This window comes from Condylura cristata, unplaced genomic scaffold (assembly GCF_000260355.1).
Source record: "Condylura cristata isolate star-nosed mole 26May11 unplaced genomic scaffold, ConCri1.0 scaffold00027, whole genome shotgun sequence".
In the NCBI taxonomy this organism is placed as follows: Eukaryota; Metazoa; Chordata; class Mammalia; order Eulipotyphla; family Talpidae; genus Condylura; species Condylura cristata.
In genome coordinates, this window is record NW_004567128.1 from 19,164,705 (window position 1) to 19,192,088 (window position 27,384).

The 27,384-nt window shown below is 37.7% G+C and overlaps 1 protein-coding gene across 1 annotated transcript in view; it reads left to right on the forward strand.

The window, feature by feature from the left end:
• Positions 1 to 27,384, forward strand: part of CFAP47 (cilia and flagella associated protein 47) — a 283,608-nt gene that overhangs the window by 93,378 nt on the left and 162,846 nt on the right. Inside the window, exons 30-32 of the mRNA XM_012730250.1 lie at positions 10,023 to 10,104; positions 12,061 to 12,189; positions 18,215 to 18,407. Coding sequence (XP_012585704.1) covers positions 10,023 to 10,104; positions 12,061 to 12,189; positions 18,215 to 18,407 — 404 coding nt within the window. The remainder of the gene's footprint in view (positions 1 to 10,022; positions 10,105 to 12,060; positions 12,190 to 18,214; positions 18,408 to 27,384) is intronic.

Consider the following 27,384-nt stretch of genomic DNA (forward strand, 5'->3'; position numbering starts at 1 on the left):
CATTTGGTCTGGTAGTTCATTTTGAGAATCTGCATAAAGTAAATATATAAGTACATTGAACAAGAAATAGATGAAACCAATATTTATTTTTTGGATTATTGAGTTTCAGTCTGCACAGGTAAAAATCCTTTTGTATTGAAATAATAGGCAGATAAAATTTCCATAAATGATTGATAACAAATATAGGCTGAAATCAGGCAGAAGTTATTACCTGTGTTATTCTGCAGAGATTAGATGGTAACTGGCTGAGAAATGAGCAGTCTACATTAAGACTCTGAGGGATGGGCTGGTGAATTTACAGGATTTCTATTTTCTATATTTGCAGTAGCTTTGCCCCCAGGAATGCCCCTCACATCTGTAGGCGGTGTTTTTACTCCATCTTCCATGCCGCTGTACCACTAAAATAGCATGTTACTTGTTACTGCTTCAGTAGTAGGTCTAATATAGTTTGAAATCTATTACTGTGTTTTTACATTTTGTTTCTTTGTGTATGCAATCTAATCCATACTTAGAGATATTCACCCCCCTTACCAGGGTGGAGAAAATTTTTTTTAAAGATTTATTTATTTATGCATACAGAACTTGGGTACAGGCCAGAGGTGCAGGGGCGGTGAGAGGCTTCACCAGAGACAGAGTGGGGAGCAGAACAGGCAGATTGTCGAAGTACACTGCTGAGGGGAGCAGTGGACGGGTCAGGAGAGGTCTGCCACGCCATGTGGGATCCCTCCGGGACAGGCAGGATCGAACTCATGAGGAAATGGCTTTAGCTTCTTAGTGCTGTGCTTTAACCCACTGCGCCACCAGGGAGTGCCCGGGTGGAGATAAATGTTAAGAATGCAAAGGAAAGGTTTGGTGTTTAGTTCTTTTGTTTGTTTGTTTGTTTGTTTCTGAATATAATTTTTTCAATCCCTAGCAAAACTGTGCTCTTATTTAGACATGCACTGAGCAAAATATTTTTTTCTTACTCTCTTAATATCATGGCAGGCAATCTGGCTTGACTTTCTTGTGACCTTGAAGCTTATCCAGAAGTTTCTAAGTCATTGGAGTAACTAGTCTCTTAGGCTGTGTTGATAAATGGGAAGGACTCTAGAGAGAGGCAGAGTGAAGGAGCTGGCTACCTGTGGAGCCACGACATGAATGACAAATGTATGACAACTGAGCAGTGGCTGAGTCGCTTTGAGGGACCTTTTGGTCCTTGATAGGGCGAGGAGGAGATATAAGAGAGCCCCACTTCTGTAGCAGAAGCTCAGTTGGCAACGAGACTTCAGACAGAGAGGGGACATAGCCAGTGACTGAGGATCCAGAAAAGTAGCTATAGAGCTACATGTCTCTCTCTTATGTTAGCCCCTATGTAGTGGTAAGTGAGCCATGTTCTGTGAGGCCTTATGCAATTTGGAGATGTCTCCTTTATAAAAATCATGTCAAGTTAAAAATGTAAAAGACAGCCCTCCCTGGTGGCACAATAGGTTAAGGACACAGCACTGCAGGCTGGCCACAGCCACCTCAGTGTGAGTTCGATCCCTGCCCTGGAGGTGACCCACATGGTGCGGCAGACCTCTCCTCCACCTGCTGCTCCCCACAGCAGTGTACTGCGTCAATCTGCCTGTTCTGCTCCCCACTCTGTCTCTGGTGAAGCGTCTCACTACCCGTGCACCTCTGGCCTGTACCCCACTTCTGTATGCATAAGGAGATCTTTAAAAAAAATGTAAAAGAGAGTTAAATGGCTTTAAAAGAGACATGACTGAGGAAACCTGAAATTGAAGCTTTATTGATTAGAAAGTAAATCTGTCTTCTCCCAGATGACATATTGCAGGGGGTGGGGAGTTCGAAATTCTGATTGTTTATCAGAAAAAAAAAAAACAACAACAACAACATAAACCGTTACCATAAACCATTCAGCTAAAAAGAGACTCTATGAAGATTCAAGTCTGCATTTTTTTCCCTGTCATCTATACACAGTCTTGGTAGGAGAATGAAAAAGATTATATTAGTTAAGGAAATGCCAATTATTCTCAGCACCATAGACTTATTCAGTATACCCAACTAATTTGTGAGCATATTAGAGACAAGTAGCATCTCAAACATCCTAGGTACCAGGGAATGGGGCCAATGTTCTCTAAATATTTCTTTGTTAGCATTTCCCTTCATAGAAGTTTTTGAACCCACAAAATGGAGACAGCCCAATGGCTTACCTGTGTCACAGATCTAAACCTAAGTCAGCCTACACTGGAGAAACTCCTATTAGGTAACCTTATATACACCACTGATAACCCTCCAGTTTAGATTGAGCTACCTTACATTATCCTAGAAATTGGACCTGCTATCCATATAAGGAAGTGCCCACCCTTATAGCCAGTCACGCCCTGTTTTATTTCCCAGCTGTTTCTTCTAAGACTCTGTAAATAAGCTCTTGCACCAGATCCTTTGGGAAGAACCCTCCACTGCTTTGCAATACTGTATTTTCCCGGTTCTTGGATTGTTTTCCCTTGAATAAAAAATATCACACTTGTTACTAAATAATTTGACATTATGACCTCTTAAAAGTGACTTGAATTATTAAGGAATTCATTCTATCATAGCCATATGAATTTGCTAGGGCTACCATAACTACTACAGACTGGCAAAGTTAAAAAAAATATTTTCTCACAGTCCTGGAGGCTGGAAGTGCAAGATTAGGTGTTGACAGAGGAAGTTTCCTCTGTGGTCTCTCTTCTTGATTTGCGAATGGCTGTACGCTCACACTGTCTTTCCTCAGAGGACACACCTCCCTGGTGTCACTACAGATTTCATCTTCTTACAAGAACATTAGTCAGATTGTATTTGGGTCCAATCTCACGGCCTCATTTTCCCTTAGTCTCATCTTTAAAAGGCTTAACTCCAAGTTAACTCCAGATGCTATCACATTCTGAAGTGCCAGTGTGACTGTTAGGGACGCAGTTTCACTCAAAGTAATGCTTTCTGCCTTCTGTTATGAAAGTAGCAAAATGATTGTGTAATTGGCTGTTACATTTCACAATCAATTTTGTGTTACCATGTTTGAAATGATGCTTTTAGTACTTCTTGTCTTTTTGCCTCTTATGAGTATAACTGTGTCCCCCCTTCAAATTCACACAATGACACTTAAACCCAATGTAACTGTATTTGAAGATACCATCTCTAAAGATATAATTATGGCCAATGGCATCACAGAGGTTGACCCTTAGCCTTCTGCAAGGCAGGTAGAGAAGTCTCACCACAAAACAAATTTTCTGGCTCCTCCTTCTTGGACTTCTTGTTTGCAGAGCTATGAAGAAAAAAAAATTGTTGCTTAAGCTATGCAGCTATCCAGAGTATCGGTGGTACTCTGTTTGGATAACACCAGCAGACTGATGCAATTACTAATAGCCTTTGGTATAACTTCATTTGTTTATAACTAACAATCCTTTTTTAAGATGTAATTAACTTTCATGGAAAGAATTTTCTAGTTTTCAATTTCCATAACATAAAACTAAACAGAAGTACATTATAAATACCAGGTACCCTGTATGTGAAACTGTACTGGAGTAGGATATCCTATAACATAAAATGACCATTACTCTTATATTTTCTAATTCCATTGACTTTTACATCCATTGTTCATTCATCAAAATAATTGCTCTTAAAAAAGCCAACATACTTCCATTTGTGAGTACATTTAATTCCATTTGTGATTTCATTTCTTTTATCTTTAAAACCTTGCATCCTTTGGAAGCTCTCTTGCCCTTCTGTGACTCTATAGGTCCTTCTCTTTCCCTTTTAGAAGCAGAAAACCTTAGATCCTTCTTACCAACAGGTGGCCATTATGGAATTGTTTAATGAAATTGCATCTAAGAATGAGAATATTTCTTTTTTATTAATTTGTCAGTCATATACATTTCTATACAACTTTGGAGATATATTTTCACACTTCTATATGTGCACATACTTTTGTCACCCACCACCAAAATTTCTGTGTCCATCCCCTATGTACCTCTAACTTCTTCTCCTCCCTCTCCATTATTCTCCCTGGTAACCAGTATATTTTTTTAGCGTCTAAGTATTAGTTTTGCTGTGCTTTTCCAGGTTTGTGTTCTTTGGTTCTTTATACTCCACAAGTAAGTGAAACCATCTGACATCTGACTTTCACTTTCTGACTTATTTCATTTAACATAACTCACATTGAGATCTATCCATTTTGTCCCCAAAGGCACCATTTCATCTATTTTAAGAGCTGAGTGGTATTCTGTTGAGTAGATAGTCAATAATTTATTTAGTCATCTGTTGTTGAGCACGTAGGTTAATTATGTGACATGGCTATTGTGGTAATGTTGTGAACATAGGAGGACATACGTCTTTTTCTTGAAGACTCATTTATTTATCATACAAGAACTGGGGTACAGGTCAGAGGTGTGTGTTGAGGGTAAGAGGGTTATCCAGAGACATAGTGGGGAACAGAACAGGTAAATTGACTGAAATTCACTGCTGAGGGGAGCAATGGGTAAGGTATTCTGCACCATGTAGGTCACCATCCTGGTCGGGGATCGAACTCATGCTGCAGTAACTGTGGATAGTTTCATAGTGCTGTTCTTTAACCCATTGTGCCAGCAGGGAGGGCCCACATAAATCTTTTTGTATTAGATTTTTCATAGAGAATGAAAATATTTCAAAGCACCTACCTAAGAAGTGATTGTGGAAGAGTGTTTTGAAGTGGTAGGAGGAGCATGGCTTTTGAGTTAAGCAAACACATGCTTAAATTCTAGTGCAAACTCCTGATGACTTCGTACAAATCACTTAACCTGTTTAAGCTCCAATTTCAGTAGCTGCAGATTTGAGGTTGATAATTCCCAGACCTACTTGGTTGTAAAGGAGTTAGAAATAATGCAATGTGCACTGTCAGATAAGTAGTAGATGTTAGTCAGTATTCATATGCTGAAATGTTGGCTTGAATTATTTCACCTTGATGACTATTAGTGACATACTGAAAACTCATATCATTATCAGCAAATTAGAATGTTTTAAAAATCTGTTCTGTTAGAGATAAATTCTTATGCCAACAAATCAGTATTTACTAAGGATGTCTTTATTAGATAAGTTAGAATTTTTTTTCAAATTTTTATGCATTGAAAATAGAAAGCACATAACTACTCTTTTAATTTTACTACTTTCTATTCTTGGTCCTTAACGATTTATTCAAGTAAAGTCAATAAGGAAAAAATCTAATGCCATTCCATATTTAAATATATAAACCCATTATATATGTAAACTCTAATACAGTGTTAACTGTGAACTAAATTAGGGTGTTTGGATGGACACTGAAATAATTGTCTGTGCACTGTAGAAGTCAACTTTCTCATTAAACTCTGACATGTTATTCTTAGAGCATTTCTCTTGGCACACTTCCCAGTAGTTTTGACATTACATGGGTGTTTTCTGTTTTGACATTTTATGGTGTGAGAATGCAGGTATGGAAGAATGATTTTGGCATTAAAGTCAAGGCATTCAAATTTATTGCTATTTTATCAGCAAATACATGCCTATCAGGATATGTTGGCTGTGATAAAATTCCTCAACATTTAGGGAATAGCAGTATGTTTACTAAAATTGGATCATTAATCTATGTAACACACATAAGTTTCATCATGGAAATATTCAGTAAGTGTATTACCTACAAAATTATCATAACTTATTCCTGATTTAAATTTAATGAGAATAAATAAGAGCTTTCATATAAGTGAAATTATATCTATTTTGTGCATTAAGTGCGAAAGTTCTAATTTTTGGAAATTAAATTTATAATTTTATAACTTACTCGATCAAATTCATTTTTTCTTTTCAGTGTAAACTCAGAAGAAATATTTCAGTAGAAAACCTAGCATGTGAAAATGTAATCAAATCAGTTATGAAAGTCAACTCTTACAAAACTGCTCACTAGACAGAAAATCTATTGACAAGACCTTATTGTAAATTATACCTCAGTAACTCATGAAGTTAGCCCTTGAGATAGATTCAGAATGAAAAGAATGAAACTGTTATTGGGCAAAGAGCCTGGAAACTATGACAGAGTCAGAATCTCTCACTGGTTCTAGGCCTGGCCACCAGCTGTCACCAATACAAACACAGGGGCCTTTGGCACAGCCAAAGAAAATAATTTATTCTAACAGCAGGCTAGAGAACTAGCAGGTATAAAGTGGAGTTGCTGCTACAAGAAACAGCAGGGTGCAGCAGAGGTCTGCCACTGCTGAGGTTGGGGGCCCCCTCTTCCCACCCCCACTCTGGGAAGGTGGAGAAGGTATGTAAGGGCAGCTGCCTTTCTTAACAGCTCTGACAAAACAGCAAGTCCATGTGCACCATTCCCTTCCCTCCCCCCTTTTTTTTTTTAAGATGTATTCATTTATGCATACAGAATAGGTACCAGGACAGGCAGATCGACGAAGTACACTGCTGAGGGGAGCAGCGGGTGGGTCAGGAGAGGTCTGCTGTGCCATGTGGGTCCCCTCCGGGACTGGGGATCAAACTCACATTGAAGTGGCTGCGGTCAGCTTGCAGTGTTGCATCCTAACCCACTGGGCCACCAGGGAGGGCCAACATTACCTTTTAAAGACTCAAAAGATTGCTCAACTCTGCCTCCTTCAAGCTGCTACTTTGGCTCAGGTTATCAGGGTGGAATTCAGAGTTGGACACTGCATAGGCATTTTGCTGTCCTGTTTGGCTGGTATTTGGATATCAGGAGGACTTTGCTCCTCATCTGCACCAGGCCACTCCAATGAAACAAATTCATACAGGAATGAAAAAATAATTTTGGAAATAATGGAAAAATAATTGCCCTTAGTATAAGTGATTCCATTTTCACTTGTTTTTAATGATGCAACAATGTATTCCTCAGGTGCAGTTCTTAACTGTTTAACACTGTGGAATACTGAAGTGAGCCTCTCGCATCCCAGGCAGCTGTTAGTTCAATGGTACCCTGATCATTTGCCTTAGACTCTCTCAGTAGCATTTGACAGACTTGATAATTTCCTCCTGAGATCCTGTATAGCTTTGAATGGCAGGAAGCTTTCTAGTTTCTTCATATATTTCTAAGCTGTCTGTATCTTACCCTCTAGGATTTCAGCTTAATGGTACATCAGCACATTGAGGTCTGAGTATTGCACAGGATTTAGTTTGGCTACTATGGCTAAAGAGTGGCATTCTAGTAACTGTAGATTTCACTTAAGGTTACAGTAATTCCAATGTAATGAATATTCATAGAAGTAGTGCAGACAGGAAATGTGTGAAAATCAAAGAAACGTTACAATATTAAACTTTCAAACAAAGCAGCTTTCTCTATGTGGCATGACTTCTACTGGTTTCTACTGGCCCAGGGCCTAGTCAGACTTAACAGCCATAGAACTGCTCACTACATACACTCCAACATGGGTCCTCTCCTTATTTCTCTCTTACTCATCTCTACTATCATGAAAAATTGAGCTTTCAGAATCATCCTAAGTGTCCCTTTTGCTTTTTACTTTCCCAACTCATCAGTAGCTACAGGACTTTAAATTGCTGAGGAAGTCACTACAGTTAAGCACTAGACTTGGCATTCTCTGTTAAAAGCTCTGATTACTATTCTGTGCTTATAAAGGGAGTTTTAGATCGAAACATCTGAACTGTGACACAACCTCCAAGATATGTGTGTCTAAAGACCCTGTAGGAGAAATAATTGACTGGAGTGTTTCAAGTGGATTAGGCATTACTTTACTAGAGACTCATATACCAGGGAACCAGTGCCCAAGATGAGAATTTTAGACTGATTTTAAGAGAGGAGCTAGGAGGAAGTTTTTAGAGAAGTCCATGAAGTGGGGCAGTGGAGAGCAACATTGTTTGTTCTAGATTGGGCTACTCCCAGGCATACATGGATGGGTTCCATTCCAACTGTATTTGGAGGCTCTCAGCCTTCTCCCAGGACACTGAGGCAATCATTAGTCTGGATCTAACACTTTTGTCTAGTGTGATTGCTTTGGTCAGTCCAGTGGCCTGGATTGTTTCCACAGGATGTTGGGTTAGAGCCCTACAACCTGTAACTCAGTCTACTTGTTCCAACAGGTTTTGAGCAACTCAGTCTAATTCAGCCATTAGTTTGATTTCCTTGTTCAAATAGAACATTGGACAACTACTATCTTATCAGCTCACAATTTATTTTATCCAAGCTGTCTCAAAACCCGGCTAGGAAATACTCCTGCCAAAACGAGTAGATCTGTGTAAGTGGTTCTGGTAGTGATGGGTGTGCATGTGAAGACATTAGGTAGAGATACTTCTTCTTCTTTTTTTTAACTGATTTTTAAAAAAAGATTTATCTATTTAGTTAGATATACAGAACTGGGGTACTGGCCAGAGGTACAGGGGCAGTGAGAGGATTCACCAGAGACAGAGTGGGGAGCAGAACAGGTAGATCAACGAAGTGCAATGCTGAGGTGAGCAGCAGACAGATCAGGAGAGGTCTGCTGTGCCTGTGGTCACCTCCGGGGCCGAGAATCGAACTCCCACTGAAGCGGTTGCAGCTAGCTTGCAGTGCTCATCCTAACCCATTGTGCCAAAAGGCAGAGCCCTAGGTAGAGATATTTCAAGTGGACACCATGAACCATGCCTGAACCAGAGAACAAGAAGGCAAGGGCGCTGGTAGAGGGTGATCAGTCACAGCATCTGCTGTGCTCCAGCCTTTAGCAACCAGGCTTTTCTGTCTGCTTGTTGAACTGAACTATCCTTGACAGAGTGAAGCAAGGAGCAGAAAACCAGTTCTGGATTGGGTTTGACCCAACGAGGCTGGATTCTCTAGTTCAGACAAAGAACTCTTGAGTGTTTGCTAGTGACAGTGGCATGATCTGCATTCACCTCCAACGTCTTGAAGGCATGAAATGTAGTGAACACACATGGATAAGGGGCACATGGAAATGTGTACACAGAAATGGAAATCTATAATTCTTTAAGAATAGGAAGGCATTCCTCCTCACAAAATGAGTACATTCTGCTCAGTTTTAAATTTGAAAATCTCCGATTAAAAGACTGTCACTCGGATGGCATTATAGGCTTGGGTTGGATGCCTGGTGTAACAATAGATGCAGCAGTGGCCAGAAGAGGCTGTTATGCAGTGGTCCTCCCATGCCACTGAGGAAGCTTGAGTTTCGTCATGTGAATAAATAGATGGCCATGATTCTTTTGAATTGCTTCAGTGCCATGGAGACTGGTTCCAGCAGTTTCTCTTCGGATAGAAACTCTGAGGTTCCCAGAATACTCAGTATGATAAAGTTTTGAAAAGTCTGCAAGGGAACAGGGACCCACTGTCACATCACTTGAGAAAGTTTAAGGGATGTGATGAGAGCCTCAAATTTGCCTCCCAAGGATGGGGCCTTGGGCTCTATTTAAGGACTTGGGGAACAAGGAAAGTGTCAACAACGGTAACTTGGTAGAGTCTGAGGGGCTGCTTTTTGCTGAGCCTTGCTGTAACTGTTTCCACAACAGCAACAAAACTGAGTATCTTTCTCTGTTTAATGCTGTTCCTTTGACAGTGAGCCAGGTATTTTAGTTCTGATTCCCAGGCCTGTTTTTTGAGTCCACCCATGAGAGATCATCTTGAGAACAGTAAACAGTCTTTGAACCTGTACTCTGAAAACACAGCTGTAAATAAAAAAAAAAAAAAGTTTTTCCTCATTTAAATGGGTAGTGGTATTTTTGTTCTATTAGCTCATTCTGACAGGCTTGCTCTGCTCTTCTTGCAAGATAAACAGAAACAAGAAGGACCGCCATGGTTTCAAGGTAGATATGATTGTAGCACACAGTAGGTTCTTTCTTTTTCATAACTTCTCAAAAGGAAACATTATCATGCACATTTCATTTTCAGGAACGTTTTCAAAATTAGTTTTAGAAATCTTAAATTTGAAAATTAAAATGTGGAAAACAATATGCCATTAAATTAGTTTAATTGAATTTCAAATGCAAGTGATGTATATATCATAGTAAACTATAATAATTTGGATTTTTTTTTATTTTAGTGCTCAAGGAGCATGTATTTCTCATGTACTGCCAGAATTTCTGCTTGAACCAGAAGATTATAAGAAGTGGATTGAAATTAAAGTAAGAGGACATAATTTTTAGGAACAATTTACAAAGTACTTTTAACTATACTGGTATTCATTCCTTCATAGAAGATTCCATTTTATTTTTCATTTATGCATTACTTTACCATACTCTATGGACATTTTTGTACTATTTTGCTTATTACAGGTTTTCATTTTATAAGACACAAAGAAATTTCTACAAATCAGATCCTTGCCATATCTGATTATATTAAATTCACTGAGCAGTGGAAGCAGTCATAGCCCAAGCAGAGCAAAGATAGGAATAAGGAAAAATTCTTCATTTTTCTGTTTCAGATTTTAGAATCCTTGATCTTTTTATTTACAAAGTATCGTAACGATTTTGACCAGCCATTGTGTGTGTGTGTGTATTATATTTGCACGAAAAATCTTTGCAAACAAATTATGTGCAAAATGAGCTGATGGCATTCTTAAATATAAAAAGTCATTGTTTCTTTTAGGGAATGTAGGAATGAAAACTGGCATGTGCTTATGCAGTAGTTTTCCCAGAACTAACTTTTTAGAATCTATACTGTTCAGAGAAAATTCTAGTTTTAATTTCCCTACCACTTGCCACTTTCCTCCCTCAGTGTTAGAGAAGAATAGAGAAATTAAAGAAGGCATGCAGGCTTTTTCAAAGTATACTGTTCTTTTTTTCTGAATACCTATTGAGAAGTGGTATTGATTTGAGAAGGCTACAATTTTCATGGAAATTATTTGAGCTTTGACTCTGGTACTGCATTTACCAATGACATAGCAGGGGAGCCCAGGGCCTGTTCTTGTTGTCCTCATTGTTATTTTTATGGGGGGAGTGTTGGTTTTCGGCACTGTTTATGACTTAGAGCTAAAGGTTCACACCTCTGCAGATGTGTGTCATCACACCACACCCACCACCAAAGCACCCATTGTCCTCTACCATAGCCCACTTCTGCCCCCTCCCATCCTTGTTCTCCCGCCCCCCTACAGCAATCTCACTATTGCAGTCAGATTTCTATACTTTGTTTGGTTTGATTTTGTCTGTTCCTTGTTTTGTTTCTCTATATTCCACATATGAGTAAAATCATCTAGTATTTGGCTTTCTCCTTCTAAATTGTTTCATTTACTATTTCTCATTTGTTCTATCCACATTGTCACAAATGTTAAAATTTCATCTTTTTAATGACTGGGTAGTATTCCACTGTGTGTGTGTGTGTGTGTGTGTGTGTGTGTGTGTGTGTACAGACCTCATCATCTTTGTCTACTCATCTTATTGGACACTTAAAGTGTTTCAATATCTTGGCTTTGCAAATAGAGCTGCAATGTACATAGTAGTGTATGCATTACTTGAAGTTAGTGTTTTTCATTCTTCAGCTGGGTACCTGGCAGTGGAATTCCTTGATAATATGGTAGATCTACTGAAATAGACTATTGAGGGGAGTGTCAGGCAAAAAACTGGAGAAGTCTGTTCTGCCACGTGAGTCAGCTCCCTGGTCAGAGATCGAAGTCATGGCACATGGCTGGCGACACCTGATAGCTTTGAGACTTTAAACCTGTGCCATCATGGAGGCCCTCTTTAATATATTGAGAAACCTTCATGCTGTTTTCCTGTTCTTTGGTGCTCTAACAAGTTCCTTTGGCTTAATCCAAAGGATGTGGCTTTTCTTGCAATTTTGAGTTCAGCATAACTTTGCATCTTTTGCCATTTCTGACACAGAGTGAACTACTAGGCACACTGAATGGACAAATCTATCATCTCTGTAAGGAATTCTGTGTTCCAGAAAGTTATCAGTGTTGACAGTTTCTATTACTGTCCCATGGGAAGTTAGAATTCTTGATGAATATATAAAAAGGGCATGCAACAGATTTATGAAAAGGAAACAAAAACTTCAGTACTAGCTAAGTAGTTAAAACTTTGAGCTTACATTTGCCTTGCATGTTAATTAATGTTATAATGTTTTGTTTTGTTTTTTTTAAGTCTTCCAGGAAGGCCTCACACGGGAGTTCTAATGTACCTCTGAAAAATCATTCTGTTGTCCTAGATATGACTAAGTTTGAAGACTGGAGCAAACGGGCATGGACAGATGTTTTCCTTCAGCTATACAAGGTAATATTTGCATTCTTCACAGCTTTTTTTTTTTTTTTGCTTGACTCACACGAATAGTGTATTAATTAATATACAAGTAATACTACTGTAAAAGATTAGGAAACAGTGGCCTAAATAAGATGAAATTTTTATTTCTCTTTCTCAGGGTACTCTCATGAAGTAAGAGGTTGCAGTGGAAGGTCAGTATTAGACTGTCTTCCGTGGAATCAGTTGTCAGATGCAAGAGCTTAGAAAGGAATAGTAGACATCAAGTATTGCTTTTTAAGGCTATAATATAAAAAATACATCATTTTCATTTTATATTCTTTTGGGTAACATTTTGTCGTATAAACGCACTGAGCTGTGAGGAAAGTTGTGAAATGTAGTTTCCCCAATGGTTGCTGTAGGAGTATCAGTTACTACAAAGAAAGATTGAAAAAAGGATGTCGGTCGAAATCCTCCTCCCTATTTCTGATTCATGGTGTCTCTGGCTCTGAATGTTTTTACAAGCTTTGTAAATTTGCCCACCAATGCTCTTTCATGATCTTACACATATTTTTACTGCCATGAGTTGTAATACGTGTGACTAGATACCATTCCAGGTTGTATTGAATTAGTGTTTTCTAAACTGTGAAAATATTTTTGCCTGCAGTGGTTTGTTAGTTATTCCTGGCAGACTATGCAAAGAGGCTAATACTTCAGTCACTTCCCAGCTCAGTCCTGAGGCATTCATTCCTCAAAGTCAGCTGAGAAGTTCCAGTAACACTGGATTCATCAAGAGCCAAAGAAAACCACTTCAAGTCATTCAGCTCATTTTTTTATTGACTATTGATGTTGCTCCCCAGATCCTTAACCTTTAGAGTAACTCTTCTCACCAAAAGGTCAATGGTCTTAAGTTTATTTTCTCTGGACACAATTTTTAGTTGCTGCAATAGTGCACAATTAAGCCACCATCTGTAAATCAATCGCCTTGCTTGGTTAAGAAATGAATCACTTGGCAATGTAATTTGGTTGCTTTGTTCTATTTTTAATTTTTTTTTTTTTTGTGAAAAACTTCTCTTGTGTGATGAGACTAGTGCCCGTGTCAAATGAATACCTAATCTGGTGATGTAAAACACACAGCACACACAACTTTCATGAAACAGTAAGCAAGGACTGTGTTCCATTCCACAGTCAATCTGTTCATTTTGAAGAAGTATTTTCACTCACGTTTCTTGAACCAGACTGTTAACAAAAACAAAGGGTATATTTGAAAAATTTTTTGGGAGGGCAAGAAAAGCATTCCTGTGCCCATATTTCCATCCAAAGTACATGTATTATTTGGCACAGCTAACAAGTCACACCAGCCCCTGTATGCATTAATCCATTCTTTTAACTCATCCTTTGTATGGGCTGGATGTTAAGCCAAAAATATGTGCACTTCTTACACCAAGTGGATTTGAGTTTGTATGTAAAGGGGCTTTGTATTTGTTTTCATTCCTAATTTCATTTTCTATTCTTTACTTTTATTTTTCATTTTTAAAAGACATTTTTGAAAGGAAATTTAGACTATTTTTCAAAATGATCTTTTCCTGGTAGTGAAAACTAACATCTTTACCACTGATCATTTGAGGAGCACCAGGATAGAATTAATGATAAGTACCCAGTGTGGTGGCTTTTTTTATATTGAAGCTCACACCCACCCTCGAGTCAGCTCAGGTTATTAGCCCCAAACATTGGTCTCACTTGTCCTTGGTGATTCTTCTTTTGGTATTTACTGAGGAAGGGGAGGGGAGGATATCCTTTTCACAGACTTTTCATTGCATTGTGATGAATATGTCATTTGAAAATTAGGAGCTCTAAATCACAAGATTGCCAAAAAGAAGGAATAAGGCATTTTTTTTCTACACTTCTCTCTCTCTCTCTCTCTCTCTCTCTGTGTGTGTGTGTGTGTGTGTGTGTGTATGTATTTCCCTTCTTCCCTATAGGTTCTTTGATTGTGGTCTTATAAGACAGATGAAGAGAAAAATTTATTTCAGATATACTTAGGGCAACCCCCATGAAAACATGTTGCTTGATTGCTGATGAGTCTCATCTTTTCCTGAGCTAAGGAGAAGGTTATGGTCTGGAGTTTCAAAGGAGAGGAAGATAACTTACCAGAAGATAAGAAGAGCAAGTGTTTACTAAAGGAATTTTTGCTATGCCAAACAGATGTGTCTTTCTGCTGGAATGTCTTCTCCTTCTGCTTTAGCAACTTTTCATGCTAATATAGATTCCTTGAGTAAGCCTTTTCCAATAAGTGTCACTTAAATATGGATTACTAAAGGTCACTGTGACCTTTTTAATATCTATTACCATTATTTAAAGAATGCAGATTATTTTTTTTTAAAGATTTATTTGTGCATACAGAACTGGGGTACAGGCCAGAGGCTCAGGGGAGGTGAGAGGATTCACCAGATACAGAGTGGGGAACAGAACAGGCAGACCGACGAAGTACACTGCTGAGGGGAGCAGCAGGCGGGTCAGGAGAGGTCTGCCACACCATGTGGTCACCTCCGGGGCAGGTGGGAATCGAACTCATGCGGAAGCGGCTTTAGCTTCTCAGTGCTGTGCATTAACCTGCTGCGCCACTAGGGAGGGCCAGAATGCAGATTATTTTAAGAGCAGTGTGAGCATTAGAGACCAAGAGAGACTTTGTACTTTTCCAGTTGTTTGCTCTTTTCCTAATCAAAGAAAGTGATCACTGTTCTGATTTCGTCCTAGTAGAGTGTTGCCTGAGAGTTATCTTGCTTTTTGTAGGCTTAGCAGTAAATGTGTCCTCCCTATTTGAAAAACAAGTCATCTTTTTACTCTGAGAGGAAAAGGTGAGGCCACCACTTTCTTGTCATGTGAAATCTAGCCTGTCTTGTGCCTGCATGCCCTGGCCTGTAATCACAGTGTGTATTTGCCTTAGTGTGACAGCCAATGTCCGTACTCCCTAAGTATATTGTTAAGTTTTGGGCCCTTTCCCCTATTAATCTTTCTGGTGTTAATTTGTTCGTCTGTATAGTCTCAGAAGAACCCAGATGGTTTGGGGGAATTTTGCTCTGTACCCTGACACACCCTCGTAGACTTAATTCCCATTTGCAAATGTCTTCTATCAGACATGTACCAGGTAAATACAAAACTTAGAAGTGAGTTTTTTGATGAAATTTTAGAACTGTTCCCATAGTGGGCAAGAGAACAATTTTGACACTCTTACCAGTATTTTAATAATGTGTAAACTGTAGCCATTTGAGATACACAGGTACAATAGCATAGGTATGTCATGTGTAAAGAAATGAGTACTTTTTCCCAAAGCTGTCATTCACATATACTTGACTATTAAAAATTCACCTTAGATTGCATCTTCTAGAAACAAATTCTGAGACAAGTGATGAAGCACAGGTTGTTTATTTCAGAGGTTATGCCAAAACACATGGGTATTAGAGAAGGTAACTGAATCAAATATTATGTATAAGGAAGCCAGTAATGGATGAGGTTGCCAACAGCTTCTACCAGTGCGTCCTAGTGCAGATCTATAGGAAACCTGTAGATTACATCTGAGATTATCCACAACTGTGGTGAGGAAACTGGAGAGGACCATTAATTAGGGAGCTTTGTGTTGGGATCAGTAACACTCAGCACTCTTGGCTTACCTTGGTTTGTGCTGAGTTGCACCTATGTACCAGAGGAAAAAAGTCCACCTGCAGAGATTTGTAGTTGATAACAATAAGTAGTATAGAAACAAGACAATGTGCCCAAAATGGAGTTCCTTATACCAACCCCCATATCACCAAACTGCGGATGGCAGTTGTCTCTCCCAGAAATGAAATCATTAAGCAGTCAATGAGGAATCTTCTGATCAGCACTAGTTAGCCAATCTGCCTGAAGACACTTGTCATCCCTTAAAAGGAAGTAACCTTATAATTATCAACCCCTTTTTTGCCTATCATAACTATGTCCTTGTTCCCGCTCCCTTCTGCCACTAAAAGTCTTCTTCCATTTTAAAAAACCACATCCATTTTAAAATGTATTCTTTATATATGAGGCTACATTTCAAATAGCTATAATGACAGTATAGTTGATAATAGGATTAATAAAGTATATTATGATAAAGATTTGATTAAACATCATTTTTGCATTCATTCTCATAATGTTTCACTTCTAGATAGTACTGTATGACAGAAATAGTTTTCATTTTGTTCAGCTCTTGGAACTCCTTTTTATCTGCTAGATTTGATGCCATTCAAAAAGATCTTTCAATTTATCCAGTTGAATTTTTCTTTGAAACAGTAGCTTTCGAAAGTAGAGAAAAATGCTGAGGAGATAGGTGGGTTACCAATAGTATCTCTATAGCAAATCACTCACAATGTGCACCCCCATGCCACTGAGGAACAGTTGTCTACTACAATTTACAGGTCTGGGGTGACACAAGGAGCTTCGCTTGTACTATAATGTAATCCAATGTTCTAGTCCTTCCGTGAGAAAGTCTTGTGGGGTAGGTGTGTGTGTGTGTGTATTCTAGTTGGGATGAAAGTCTTGAGATGTACAACTCACTAGTATAGTAACATTCTGAGTAACTCTCTGTGTTATCGTACTTTATAGCACTATATATTTATAGTACTTTTATAGTAATTTATAGTCAAAATATTTCCTCATGAAACACCCACAGTTACCCATCCCCTGGTGAGTAAATGCCTGGAAGAGAAGCTGAAGGAGCAAAATGAAAGTATCAGAAGTTAACTTTCAGTCAGAAGGAGTCATTTCCTGAGTTCTGTTAGTCGGGGAGCATGCGACTGGGTTTTCAATTAAAGCTGGGTTTGTCTTCCCCTGTGCCAGCTGCCCCTTGTCTTTGTCTCTCCCCCAGCCTTCTCTCCTAAGTCCATTCAGCTTCCCCTTGTTCAGCTCCACCCTTCCTTAGGTGGGCAGGAAACCTGGCACCTTGCTTTCTGAGGTCCTTGCATCGTCACACATCAGTGGATGGTGCTCTAATACAATACTGCATTTTACAATACAGTATAAAATGTGCCACATCACAAAATTGTATATTCTTCTATTAGTTTAAAAATAGATCGCTTCAGGAAATATCAATCTCAGAATTTCTTGTGATGTGTTAAATTAATTTTTGAGTTTTGAAACGTTACTTTTCTAAGTTGCACAAACTGTCAAATGAGGACATTTCAAATTCTTGTGTTTTAATTAAATGGAATTCAAACATAACTGCCCTCCAGTAAGTTATTTTTTTTAATTAGGTAACTGAGTGTTATGATTTATAAGACAGTTACTGCTTCTTCAGATGAGCAAAATATATATTTCATATGTACTTGGTCTTAACTCATGGTTCCTTGCAAATAGCTTCCCAAAGCCTTGGAATTTCCTGAGCTATAAGAGCAATGGGAGCATCTTTTGTTACATTATTTGATCTTTGGTCTTCGGTTTCTTAAATTATTTCAGAGGCATAGAGATGGAATTGGTGTCTTGCTATTCAGAAGGAGCCTTTTTCTACCTCTATAAGGTTAATATTAATAAAGTGACTTTTGAAAGGCCTTTAGGGAGGAAACTGTTTGCCTGGGGAACCAACCTTCAATAGAAGGGTTAGAAGTTTCAGCCCCCTCCTCATATTTGGGGGGTGGGGGAACTGGGAAATTGGGCCAGAAGTTGAATCTCTTGCCAGTGGACAGTGATTTTATCAATTTTGCCTACATTTTGAAGCTTCCATAAGAGGAACACCTTTACAGAGCTTCCAGATCGGGGAACCAGAAATCCTCTACAAACTCTGCTATGACAGAAGCTGCTTTGCTTGGTACTTCACCAGGTGGATCTCTTCATCTAGCTGTTGATTCACATTTTTGAATATCCTATGACATAAACCAGCAATCTAGTGTATAAGTGGATTTCCTGACTTCTGTTCTTCTACTCTTTAACTAATGTGATCAACTAGAAAATGCTCCTCTCTTTATCTAGCTGTCATATTTTTTTTCACTTACTCTTCAGTTATTCTTAATTTTGCCATTCAAGTCTGCTAAACTTTTTTACTCAATTTCAGGTTCTGGTACTATCTCGAGTTACACCACATTCCAGCAGTAATCTGCCTCCCACGTACGTCCAAAAGTCACCAAAAGTCAATCCTGCTTTTTTATCCAGCAACATTTATTCTAATTCTGAGAGGATTATACTTAGTTGGATGAACACAAATTATGAGAATGCCCGACATAGTATATGGAAAAACAGTCCAAACGGTGAGAATTTTTTTTCTATTAAGTTATCACAAATTATATGTGGTGACAGTGTAGAAAGAGCCTTACATTCTAGACTTGATGATGGTATTTCTCTCTGTTCTGCAAAAGGGGTGTCACTTACCATCGTGAAACAACATAAGTTTCCTGACATGCAAAATGGAAATAATAAAAGATACTGCTTGACTTTGTTTTCCAGAATAAATGATAAAAATTATGTAGAGATGTCCAATAAATGAACATTACTAGCATTATTGGCATTTAGAGCTCTATAAAGTGTTAAATTTAGGTGACACTGTTCAAGCCTTGAGATCAGTAAAAATTAGCTGGAAAACGTCTTACAGTTTGTTGTTACAGTCATGTCGGAAATCACGTGGTATAATGATGTTTTGTGATTTGGGGGAGGTGGCAATATAAAGTCCTTCTACTGAGAAAAGTGGTGGTTTATAGGTACACCTTCCTTGTTTAGGTAGCTCTCCCTGGCTCTGTCTTGAGGAATGAGGCTCTATAAATTTCTGCCCCAAGAACTTTAAATATAGTTAGCTAGTGTAGTTATGTATTGTTTTCTTAATCATAAACATATAAACATCGATTATAGTGAAAAGAAGTTCATCTTGGTTGTGTCTTTGGCTTCAATTCAAGTAAATCCAGATTTGTTATGTTCAGAATGTGTTCTGTTTTAACATAATAATTAAGTTTATTTTTATACTGAACTATCAGAGTCTAATCGAACTTTACAAGTAAGAAGATTGAGAATGTGATTTTAAATGGGACTTTCAATTACAGTTGCTCTTAACTTGAAGGCATTACTTTAGCAAATTTTTCAAAAGCATAATGATCTCAAAACTGGAAATTATATATTTATGTGTTGGTGTAAGAGAGCAGTAAACATCAAATACCTTATTACCTTCTCATTGACATGCTATCATGCCAGTTGTACTTTGACTTGAAACTGCAGTTTATCAAGATCCATATCTTATAAAAACATATTTTTTCCATTCAGCAATATAAAAAGACAAGATACAAGTAATTGACTTGATTAGCAAAGACTGGCCTGTAAGTAAAGTGTTATAAAATATGTACATAGAAATTAATGGACTCATTTGTTAAAAAGTTATGAATCTTTATTTAATAACAGAATGTTCTGTTGCAAATGAATTTGAAAGCATTTGCTGCACTTTTTAGAGTATGCATTATAGATTCTGGGCCATTTACTGCTTTTTAACACTGAATCTTACTCCTTTTCAAAGCAATTGCACTTTCTGTTCCATCTGTTTGGGGCATTACTTCCCTGGAAATCTTTCTAATTCCCTTTTCCACTTCACTCAAGTCCCTGCTCACATGTCATTTTGTTGAAAAGCTTCACAATATCCTTTCAAAAATAGCATACCCTTTGGGACACTTTCTTACCGTTTTCTCAACAGCACTTTTAAAGAATACTATAGCTATGTAGTCTGTCTTCTCTAGTAGATGATAACTTTTCACCTGAAGATGTCTTCCCTGTTTTACCCACTGTTATATTCTCAGAGTCTCCAATAGTGTATGTGTGTGTATATATTTCAGTGCATTTATGTATTTTTTTCTAAATATATATATATATTATCTAAGTATGTGTGTGTGTGTTTTTGGAAATAATATTTAGAATAAGTATGTGTGTGTGTATACTTAGAAAAAGAGTCACATTCAACTTTTACCCATTTTTCAACTCTTTACCAGGTAATTGACTATATTGTCTTACCAGTTTGTACCTCCCAGTACAGATGTGGGAGTGAGTTTAGATGGTTGAGGTTGAAGGAGGTGCTTGTTTGTCAGTGTGTACCTGAATATAGGTTTGTGTGGATGGTAACAGTGGAGATGCACAAGGAGGAGCTTCATTGTGAAAGATCTTACTTTGCTTTCCTTGAGTTGAGAAAAAAATCATACTCAGTGCCCTAGATGTTTACACCACTCCATCGGTAATGTCTGGCCAGGCTTACAGCTTAGTGCTGTGGTATTACGGGTGGCACAGGGATAGGCCACGACCCAGCCCTCTTAATTGAGAAATTCTGAGGGTCAGGCCCAGAAATCTGTGTTTTAGTTTCCCTTCCATGTGATTCCCATAGATATTCTGATGCATACTGAAATGTGAAGCAGACTAGAGCACCACAAAAAGTGTTTTCATTAGTGCTTTGAAGTCGCTCATACCATGGAGTTTGTAACAAATTCCATTTCAAACAAATCCCCCTTTAAAAAATTCATTTGATATAAAAATAGCTGAGAATTCCCTCAAATTAATGTCAGACTGCAAACTACAGATCCAGGAAGCTCAGAGCATACTGAGCAGGGCAATGCCAAGTGGCTTTCAACCTCAGCATATTATATTCAAACTGCAAAAAATCAAAGATAAAAAAATCATGAGAGAAGTCAAAGAAAATAAAACTTACCGGTAGTGGAACAAAGATAAGAATTACATCTGGCTTTTCCTTAGAAGTTGTACTGAAAGAGACTAGAATGAAACCTTTATAGTAGTGAGAGAGAAAAAAACACTAACCTATAGAATTCTGTGCCCTGTGAAATTGTCCTTCCTTAGTGACAGATAAAACATTGCACAGAAAAGTCAGTGGGTGTCACTTATACATTTAGGGAATAAACTGATTAATTTGCAGCTTACAGTCATCCTTGATTGGAATCTGTCCTTAGTCAGCCCAATTGGGCAACAAATAAAGTTTTTGTTGTTGTTGTTTGTTTTGTTATAAGGCATTTATGGATTTCCCAGAATTTCTTGAGAGTTTAGCATTAAAGCCAAAGCAACAGGATGTTTTCCATATTATATATCTGTTGCAGTCCTGCACTTCAGTTAAGGCAACTCTGACAAAGTTATCTCTTTAGAAGTTTTTTTTTTTTTTTTTTCAATGATGGAACCAGGAAAGGATGTGACAGTGAGTTTAGCTTCATAGAGGGTGTGTTGCAGCAATATTGGGTTGCAAAGTTGAGTCACATGACACAGAATCGCTTCCCACCCAGGGCTTTGACTATCAAGACTGTGTTTTAGGACTTCATTCTGTCAGCCTTAGAGAGTCATGGGAGATGGCTGAACAGGTAACTGTTAATTAAATAAACCTTGGGCTGGCGACAAGTCCACAGCTTGAAGTAAACAGTGGGCAAGTGAGTTTAGCACTGAGATCAGACTGAGATGCCTTGACTGTGGACTTTTTCCATGGACTTACCCAAGAGTAAAGAGCAGAAAGTTAAAGTTTGGGAAAGTTAAGTTTCCTACCTGCAGGTGCTTACTGGGAGCTGCTGTTAATAAAAAAGAGGAAGGGAAAAAGATACCTATTGTGTGATTTGTGCTACATGATGTGAAAGCCAAAACACATTTTCTATTTGATAAGTGGTCACCTGTCTGAGGTAAGCAGAGGGGGCATTTTTAGTACTTTCCAGGAGGTACATTTGCCCTTTTAGACTCATACATCTGTCCCCAGTAGCTCTTTGTATTTTATACCATGTGCTTAAGACCTTTTATCATTAACTTTAGTAGTTAACATCTTTCACTGATGAACCGTTTTTTCCCACAACTTGGTGACAGTACCTTCTTGAGTAGATTGTGCCTGTGATAAAGTATCTTTTATGCCATTCCTTTGGATCCTCTTGTTTCAATTGCTACATTTCATTGCTAATGGAAATTTTATCATCCTGTAATCACCTGGTGTTTCTCATTTTGGGATGTGAAGTGGAATTTCCCACAGAACTGGGTACTTTCATTTGACTATACTTTTAACAAAATTCTGAAATTGGAGCATTTTGAACATTCTATTTAAAACAACTCTGTTCTACAAAATCATGTCTTATTTTGACCCATGCTTATTTCAACTTTTTTTTTTTTTGAGATAGCAATGACATAGTTCTTATAAATGGGAGAAAAAAAAACTGTGTTTTCTCTCTTTAGTGAAGCATAATTAAGAGTACATTTTGCAACATATTTTTTCTGTGCCATCTAAAAGTGCTCTGATTTCATTTTATATATGCATCTGTGAGATTGTCTTGGCCTTTTAATAATGCTGTCTATTCTTAAGACTAATGTGATGGTGAGGTCTTAAACATGTACAAACTTGTTTCAAATGTGTCTAATTTTCAACTTCATTAAACCAGAAAATAGTAATTATTTACAAATAACTAATTTTTCCAGAAATTTCCATTTTTCCCTTTAACATTTAGCATTAAATATTGTTGCATCATTGTTGCAAGATTGAAATGCACACCAACAATAGACATGGTATACTTTGACATTTTAATGTTATATATGGAATATTTTATTTTGGAAGTATGACTGTCAGTCGATATGTAGAAGTCAAGATTAGTGTAAAGCCAGCACTAAATTCAGAGAAATGCCAAGCAGTCAAGCAAGCATGAAAAGAGAACATTGAACCATTTCCCATAGATTAGCAGTGTTGTTCAATAAATTATGTTGAAGCAATGCAATAGCCATGTGTACTGGAAAATGTAGGATATAAAAATTCACCAACAGCCCCACCAAATTCTTTCTCCTTCATGTTCTTGCCTGTTCAGTGTCACAATCTTGCTGTTCATAGGTCTCTTGGAACACTTCTATAGTTGAACAAGTTGAATAAGTTTTTTTTTTTTTAATGCTCATTGTAATGAGGGAAACTACATATTATAGAACCTGGACTGGCTCTCTCTGGTGGCGCAGCTGTTAAAGTGCAGCACTGTAAAGCTGGCTATGGCCACTTCCATCCAAGTTCGATCCCCACCCTGGGGTGGTCCACATGGCACAGCAGATCTCTCCTGTCTCACCACTGCTCCCCTCAGCAATTTACTTCGTCATTCTGCCTGTTCTGCTCCTGGCTCTGTCTCTAGTGAGTCTTCCCACTGCCCCTGCACCTCTGGCCTGACCTCAGTTCTGTATGCATAAATAAATCTTAAAAAAAAAGGGGCTGTCTCACAGTAAAGGGATATTATGTAAGACATTCTAGGATATATGCATTGGCTATGTAAATTGGGGGAAAGTTTCAATGAAGGAAGGATTTGCCTTGATTTCATACTGTTAGGAATAGCAGTAATCATATGATCAAGTAATTGATAAAGTCTTGTCAACTGGGCAGAAAGCTGCAGTAAGGATAATTTCTTAATTGGTAGAGAAGCAGTGGTCACTTACATTACACAAGATAAGGGCTGGTTTGATATTTTCTGGTTTACACAATGAACTCTTTTTTCACTGTGCTTAGATAAAATTATGAAACACTCTTACTTTGGCTCACTTAGTCACAGTGGCAGAGTGACCCTCTGTGGTGTTGGCAGTCTATGAGACTGTTTATGTCGAAAAGAGAATAACATGACCTAGCTGTGAGTATCAGCTCAGCTCCTACCAATACCAAAGCCCTGCTGTCAATATGTTAGTGCCAGGGAAGCTCTCAGATGCCAGGTGCTGTTTTCCTCTTTTTTCACCAAAATCACTAAATACAGTGTATTAAGAATTACGCTTGAAGCATGAATTCATTTGAAATGGACCACCATGTTCTGTTAGAAGTGGCAAATTATTAATTACTACTAACATTTGCAAATAGATGAGTGTGTGTGTGTATATATATATATATATATATATATGTATATATATATATATTAAATATTTATTCATACAGAACTGGGGTACAGAGCAGAGATGCAGGGGCAATGAGAGGATTCACCAGTGACAGAGTGGGGAGCAGACCAGGAAAATCGACCAAGTACACTGCTGAGGAGAGCAGCGAGTAAGACAGGAGAAGTCTGCCATGCCATTTAGATCACCTCTGGAGCAGGGATCAAACTCGCACTAAATGGCTGCAGCCAGCTTGCAGTGCTGTGTCCTAAATGGACCTGTTGTGCCACCAGGGAGGGCCGACAGTATATATTTTAAGAGCACCCATGAACACACATTATCTCCTAACTGGACTAAGTTTAAATGGTTGTTATTTTTTAAATTATTATTTTTTATTTATCAATTACATATCTACTTAACTCTAGGGGTACATTTTCACACCTCATATGGATACAAACTTCAGTCAGCCTCCATCAATATTCCTGTGTCCATGATCTCTCTCATTCCCTCCCCTTTCTCTCCTCCAGTCTCCCCATGCCCTTTAGTAACTAGTATATTTTTCACAGACTGCTATTTTGCCTTTGCTTTGCTAGTATGTATGTTTTGGTTGTTTGTATTCCACAAATAAGTGTAACTATCCAGTAATCTGTCTTTCACTTCCTGACTTATTTTACTTAGCATAACACCAGAAGATTCATATATTTTGGCTCAAAAAGCAGTATTACATTTTCTTTTATTAGCTGAATGGTATCCCCTTGAAAGTCTAGACCATTTTTTTTTTTATCCTTTCATCTATCATTGGGCAATTAGGTTGCTTCCATGACTTGACTATTATGGATAATAACAGCTATGAGCATATGAACTCATAAATCTTTTTTTTTAATTAGAATGTTCATCACCTAGTAGTGGTATTGCTAAATCATATGGGACTTCCATTTTTATTTTAAAGTAGCCCCATATTGTGTTCCAGAATGGTGCACCAAATGACATTGCCACCAATAGCAGATAAGAGTTCCTCTTGTCCACACCCTCGTCAACATTTCTTATTTCCATTATTTTTGATAGAGGTTATTCTCACAGGGATGAGGTGATATGTCCTTGCAGTTTTGATTTGCATTTCCCTTATAAGAAGTGATGTTGGACAATCTTTCATGTGCCCGTAGGGCATCTGGATAGCTTCAGAAGTATCTAGTTAGATCTTTTGTTTGTTGTTTTCATTGGATTGCTTTTGTTGTATGAACAAGTCATATATATTGGAAACTAGCCCCAAGTCAGACATGTAATGTACAAATATCTTCTCCTAGTCTGTAGGGTGCCTTTTGGTTTTTATGACCGTTTCTTTTGATATAGAAAGACTTTTTTAGTCCCACTTGTTTTCCTTGCCATTAGTGATGCATTTCCAAATACTTCTTTGTAGTTGATGTCTAGCATTATATCCCCTGTGTTTTCTTTTATGTATTTTATGGATTCAGGTCTTACATCCAATCCTTTAATTCAACTGGAATTAATTTTTATATATGGAGTTACCTAATGATCTAGGTTTTTCTGATCATAAGGCTGTCCATGTTTCCAGCACCATTTGTCCATATTCTTCATTGCATGATTGTGATTCCAAAGAATAACTGTCCATATTTATATAGGTTTGTTTCTGGGCTTTATATTCTGTGTCATTGATCTATTTTCCTGTTTTTTTCTAATACCTTTGCTGTTGAATGTCTTTGGAGAGCATCTGTTCCAGTACTTTCAGCGCCTTTAATTTGTGTTAACTTTCTGTCTAGATGATCTTTTCCTTAGTCTGAATGTGATTTGAGGTATCCCAGGATGGATGTGGCTCTATCATTGTCTTAGATCTATTAATAGTTGTTTTATATAGTTAGTGGAACCTGTGTTAAGTGCATAAATATTAATGACAATTTTATCTTCCTCGTGAATTGCTCTCTTGATTATTCTATAGTGTTTCTCTCTGTCCCTGATTACCCTTTTTTTTGCTCAAAGTCTAATTTGTCAGATATATGATAACAGTTTTTGCTTTTCTCTCGTATAATTGGCTCGATGTGCTTCAGGCTTCTATTTTAAGTTTGTGTTTGTCTTTCAGTTTCATATGGGGTTTTTTGGTAGACAAAGTGGAGATGGCTGATACTTTATGAACAAGTCATGAACTAATTTGTCAGTCTATGTCTCTTAATTAGTTCAGACAATTCACATTGAGGGTGGTTATTATTATATGAGGCTCATTTAATGTCATTATTCATCTTTAAAAAAAAAAAACATTTCCAAGGGTCTCTAGTCTGAGTTCTCTTTGTAAATATCTTCATTTTATTTTTTCCTAAATGACATTAGGCTGAGGATCAAATTTAAGATTCACCCTTTATTCTTCTCTAACAGTACTCCCTTGTGTTATTCCCATAAATCAGTGTTGCAAAACTGAGATCAGTCTGATAGCTCTTCCCCAGCAAGTAACTTGCTTTCTTAAGCTCAGGTCTGTATATTCTCACAATGAGTAAGGTGTTCAAGAGTATTAAATCAATTCTAAAGTATTTCCTTTGTAAATATGAGGTGTCACTATACGCTCTTTGAAGTCTAAGATTTTGGTTGAACCTGAATTAATATTTTGAAGGATTAACATCTCACAGTGACATTTACCATAAGCCTTGGGGTCAAGCTACTTGACTCCAAATCCCAGTCACATACTTTCCTTGAAAAATAAATTGATCTCCCTGTAGTCACTTCACTGGTAAATAACTTTAATAACAGTTACACGTTCATATTACTTAATGTAAGGATTAAAGAGATTAAAGGATTAAAGAAGCAAAAATATATAAAATGCTTAGTCCTTTAATTGGCATACCACACATGTTGTCTGTTACTATTGTTGTTAATCATGGCTTTATCAAATGTCTAGAATTTTGATCTTTTCATGGTTACCAGAAGGAAAGAGGAGAAGGGGGTGGGTGGTTGAGTAAAAGTGATCAATTGTATGGTGTGAAATTCACCACCTTGCAGGTGTTTACTTGCACACCACGTTGGTTACTCACAAAAATGACTGGAGTGAATCTGGAAAATGTATACCTCATGGTGCAGACTTAGGGGAGTGGCAAGAAATTTGCCCAGGTTTTCTGTATTCTTTGTGGAAATAAAGTGTTAATCTTTGGGGAGATATATGGCACTTACAGTCATCCTTAGGGCATGATGAAAATTTACTGCAGCTGCAAAAACAAACTACAACAACAAAGACCCTTCACCTTAGGGATTTGACATGACAGTAAAATGGAAAATGACAAAGAATTGTAAAAATGTTCTTTGAGCTAGAATCTGAGGTTGTCAAGTTTGTAGCATCTATGATCTATGGGGGGAGAAAGTTGATTGCAGCAAAAATTAGAATTTGAAATTAGTTATGTGTGTGTGTGT